Source organism: Chelmon rostratus, chromosome 11, assembly GCF_017976325.1.
Source record: "Chelmon rostratus isolate fCheRos1 chromosome 11, fCheRos1.pri, whole genome shotgun sequence".
Taxonomy (NCBI): Eukaryota; Metazoa; Chordata; class Actinopteri; order Chaetodontiformes; family Chaetodontidae; genus Chelmon; species Chelmon rostratus.
The window spans coordinates 19,919,783-19,923,846 of NC_055668.1; the positions used below are offsets into that span (position 1 = coordinate 19,919,783).

The following is a 4,064-nucleotide window of genomic DNA, read 5'->3' on the forward strand; positions in this document are numbered from 1 at the left end:
TATTTTTACCTAAAACGACCTATATCCGCCTCACCTTTTTTTCTGCCAAAATGATCCGCCTTAGCAAGTCGTACAATCTTTGGATCAAGTTTTCCTTCAGCGAATTTAAGAGAAAATATGCCAACAGGGTGAGAAACTGGCAGCTGCTTTCAGTACTGCATGTTTCGAACATTTCTTAAGTGCTCTGACACTTGTTTCTTGAAAATCCCGGAAACAAGTTGAAGTTTAATTTGTGGATTAATTTGGGGGTTTTGCGCCCACCGGCAGATTTTCTTCCCACCTGTTTAAAAAGGACTTTTAAAGGCTGAATATGAGACTAAATGATTTGTTACGGTGGCTGTTCGCAGTGATCCAGTCTGTCTGCTTTGCACCTCGCCGCAAGTGCTTCAAGCTTCACGCCACCTTGTAAATTACTTTTCCAAAAAAGAAAAAAAACAAACAAAAAAAAAAAAAACGTTGCTCTCTGTCCCCCTTTTGTGCCGCTTTTTTAAGAGCCAAGGTCCACTAGATTAGAAGACATAGGGTTCAGTATGGTGTCATGGTGCAATGAGTGGTGATGGTGCACCGAGTCTGCGCCGCTCGGCACCGGGATGGCGCTGGGTCCCGGCGGGGGCGCGAGGCCGTGCAGGGACTGTAAACCGGCGTTGGGGCCGAGGAGCAGGGCCGGGCTCGGAGACGTGTGATCCGGTGTCCCCGAGGGTGTTTTATCGTCGTCCGAGCTCCCCAATAGAGATTTATTTCCATTCATGGAAGAAGTCAATGGGTTGTGACTGTTGCTGTTCTCGTTGTTTTCTCTGCGAACAGAAAACAAAATGAGCGTGGCACAGACAGAAAGACTGACACAGGAATGAGGAAGAATGTGGAAGAAATGATCAGGGTCACATGTTGAAGACCGGCTACAGTCGGATTTACTCAGAATACAAACCAGAAGGCCAAATACGGTCATTAAAGATTCGTAAAGAGTAGGTTTAGGCAGACATACAGTAGATACACACACACGCACATGCGCGCGCGCGCGCACACACACACACACACAAAATAGTGTTCATGCAACTGTGTGCACTGGGATATTAATTAGGCGACGCCATATTTAGAAAAGCCACAATAACCACAATTAACATACATAAATGATAAAATGTTGAGTCTAACGATTTAGTGATACACCAATCAGAAATGAATTGAAGCGCACGTGTGGCACGATGCAAACAATAAGCAAGTCTCAATTATAGGCTTCGAGGAGAGTTAAACGGCTGCAGTGCTGAACAGCGACTGAAGACAATAAATCTATTTCATCGCTTAACCTGCGTGAAGTATCTGCGCTGATGGCAAGTGGATTTATCCAGAGTGACCTGTGGCTTCAGACGCCTCTCAGAGAGGACAAGCTCCCGGCCTTCGCCACGTCTGAATAAATGACAGGTCTAATTGTGGCTAAACGTGTGCCTGTTGCGTATGGCATAGTTCGTATGTTTGCAGTGTGTGAGTGAGGCTTTTCTCAGCGGGAAGACATGATTTACGTGCAGCTTTCAGCCCGAATTAGTGGCCAGAGGGTGAAAGAAGACACCAACCCAGCGAACACCTGACTAAAACACGTCTCCAGAGCCCCTGTCTGTGTAACTTCCAAAGTTTGAAAAGTACAAACTACTCCTAATGAAATGTCAGCCGGGCTGATATGAAGGCTACACAGCGCGCCACATCAATTACACCGCAAAACAACTTTTAGACGTGTTCTGAGATGTTTTCTTCCATGGCTGCTCGGCGCTCGCTTCAGTATCTGGAGGGTTTAAAAAGTAGTTGTTTATGTCTCTGATCCTAATGCAAAAGTCACATTTCATGTTGTAGTAATAAGTGTGATTAAAACATAAAAGTGGGGGTATATGCAACTTTTATAACCGTGTAATTTATCTGACAACGAGCCTTTAATTTTGTGCCTTTCAACTTTTACGCACGGCCTGCACAATTATCACAAACACGCAAACAACAGTGCGGGACGTCAGTTTACTGAACCCAAAAGCACAAAAACGTGCGTGCTTCTGATATAATTTCCCAACAATGCGCGCAGATGTGTGGACAGAACTGGAGATTTGTTGAGGACCGAAAATATATTAATATTTGTAAATGCAATAAATTGCCAGATGTAGGTCAGCGAATCATGTTGCATAGACGCGCCGAAGAAACACTGGCTGTTTGTTAAAATACACTGTGTCTGTTTTTGCTTGATGTGCACATTCATAAAAACCCTACACGGTTCACCCACTGTGAGACACGCTTTGATCGCTTTATCTTTCCTCCTACCTTTCCTTTGCCTCCGCTGCTCGGTCTCGCTGCCGTCGGTTTTTGAACCAGTTGCTGACCTGCGTGGTGGTGAGTCCCGTGGCCTCGGCCAGCTCTCTTTTCTCCCGCGGGGATGGGTAAGGATTGTGGGTGTACCACTCCCGGAGTACGCTCCTGCTCTTCTCCTTAAAGCAGTAGCTTGTCTCCTCTCCGTCCCAAATGGAGCGGGGCAGGGGGAACTTTCTCCGGACGCGGTACTTCCCCACGGCGCCGAGCGGGCGGCCTCTCAGCTTCTCCGCCTCGATGTAGTGCGCTTTCAGCCACAGCTGCTGCAGCTTCGGGTGGTTGTGCGGCGAAAACTGGTGGCTCTCCAGGATCTTGTAGAGCTCTCGAAAGTTCCCCCGGTGGAAGGCGACCACGGCTTTCGCTTTGAGGACGCTCTCGTTTTTGTGAAGGTGTTCGCACGCCGGGAGGGACCAGAGGAAGCGCCCCAGCCGCTCGATGTTCCCCCCTTGTTGGAGGACTTCGCAGACACACGCCACTTGTTCCTGCGTAAAACCAAACGTCGGAAGCATGGACATGGCGACAACGTAAATCAATACAGATTATATTGTGCCTTACTTCCACGTCTCTCCACTCAGTCTCACATTAAATCAAAACGCATTAAGTCCACAAGCGACAACAGGTCCCCAAAAAAAGCAGCTTAAAACTTAAAAAGTGCCCAAGGTTTGGTAATATCCAACTGCGTATTGAGGAATAAACTCAAGTCCATTCAGCCATGCAAAACCCCGGGCGACAAATCCCCATAAAGTTGGTGAGAAAGAGAGAAAGTTGCTACTCCTTCCACCGTCCTCCTCCACCTTTTCTATGCCGTTTCAACATAACCTACTCCCGGAGACCGGGCTCGCTGGCTCGTTTTAATAATATTATTCTAAGCTGGCAAGACAAGCGATTATATGAACTCTGATTGGTCGGTTATCTGACCCGGGGATGGTGAGGATAAGACAATAGCCTTAGTCAAATTATTTGCCATGGTTACGCTGTCACTCAAAGTAACCTGATATGCTTTGAGGTGGCTCCCTGGCAAAGTCAACCCGATTGTTCTCTTCACGACCAGCCCGCCTACCAACAGAAATATTGCTCAGATTTTTCTCCTAAAACATTTTTTTCCCTTTCCCCTCACTTTGACAGACACCTCTGGCAGCCAAAGAGCGCAGAGCTGGGGGAGTGTGGAGAAGGAGAGCGGCGCTGGTGCCGGAGCTGGGGGAAGGATGGCGCCAGAGCGCACAGAGCCTGCTCAAGTATGTCTTCATGCCTCAAGCGGCGCTCACAAATCAATCAAGACTTCCACAACGCCTGGAACTTTCAAGTTAGTCACTTCACCATTTCATGCAAGTGAAGGAAAGCAGCGTTTAAAGAAAAGCTCGCAAAAAAAAAAAAAAAAAAGACCCGTGGCGGTTGCAGTGAAGCAAAAAAATTATATAAATAGAAATTAATTCGACCTCTTTCTATATTTATTACTTATATTTGCTCACATCCAGTCAATTTAGACAAATTTCATATAAGATCACTGGGAGTTGCAAATATTCTGACAGCCTTTTTTTAAAAAAAAAAGAAAAAAAAAGAATGAGAAAGTGCGTTTACAGGTGGAGCTAATAGTATCATGCCAGCTGTATTAATCAATTCTCTCTAATATTTCTCTCTAATATATGTAGTATTTAACTAAATGAAGCCGTAAAGGGAGTCATATGAGGGATATGTTACACACACAACAAGACTTAAAATATTCACAG

The 4,064-nt window shown here is 46.0% G+C and overlaps 1 protein-coding gene across 1 annotated transcript; it reads right to left on the minus strand.

Moving 5' to 3' along the window:
• Nucleotides 1-457: 457 nt before the first annotated feature.
• Nucleotides 458-3,130, minus strand: six2a (SIX homeobox 2a). The gene is made up of 2 exons (XM_041947681.1): nucleotides 2,293-3,130; nucleotides 458-794 (listed from the first exon to the last, which is right to left on the minus strand). Exons 1-2 carry the CDS (start codon nucleotides 2,850-2,852, stop codon nucleotides 488-490), a joined length of 867 nt encoding a protein of 288 aa, XP_041803615.1. The 5' UTR covers nucleotides 2,853-3,130; the 3' UTR covers nucleotides 458-487.
• Nucleotides 3,131-4,064: the final 934 nt, after the last annotated feature.

Bases quoted from the DNA above. Each gene is read 5' to 3' on its own strand.
- six2a (XM_041947681.1), bottom strand. From the start codon at position 2,852: ATGTCCATGCTTCCGACGTTTGGTTTTACGCAGGAACAAGTGGCGTGT. The intron at 795-2,292 runs GTAGGAGGAAAG...TTCTGTTCGCAG, and splicing joins GCAGCGGAGGCAAAGGAAAG to AGAAAACAACGAGAACAGCA.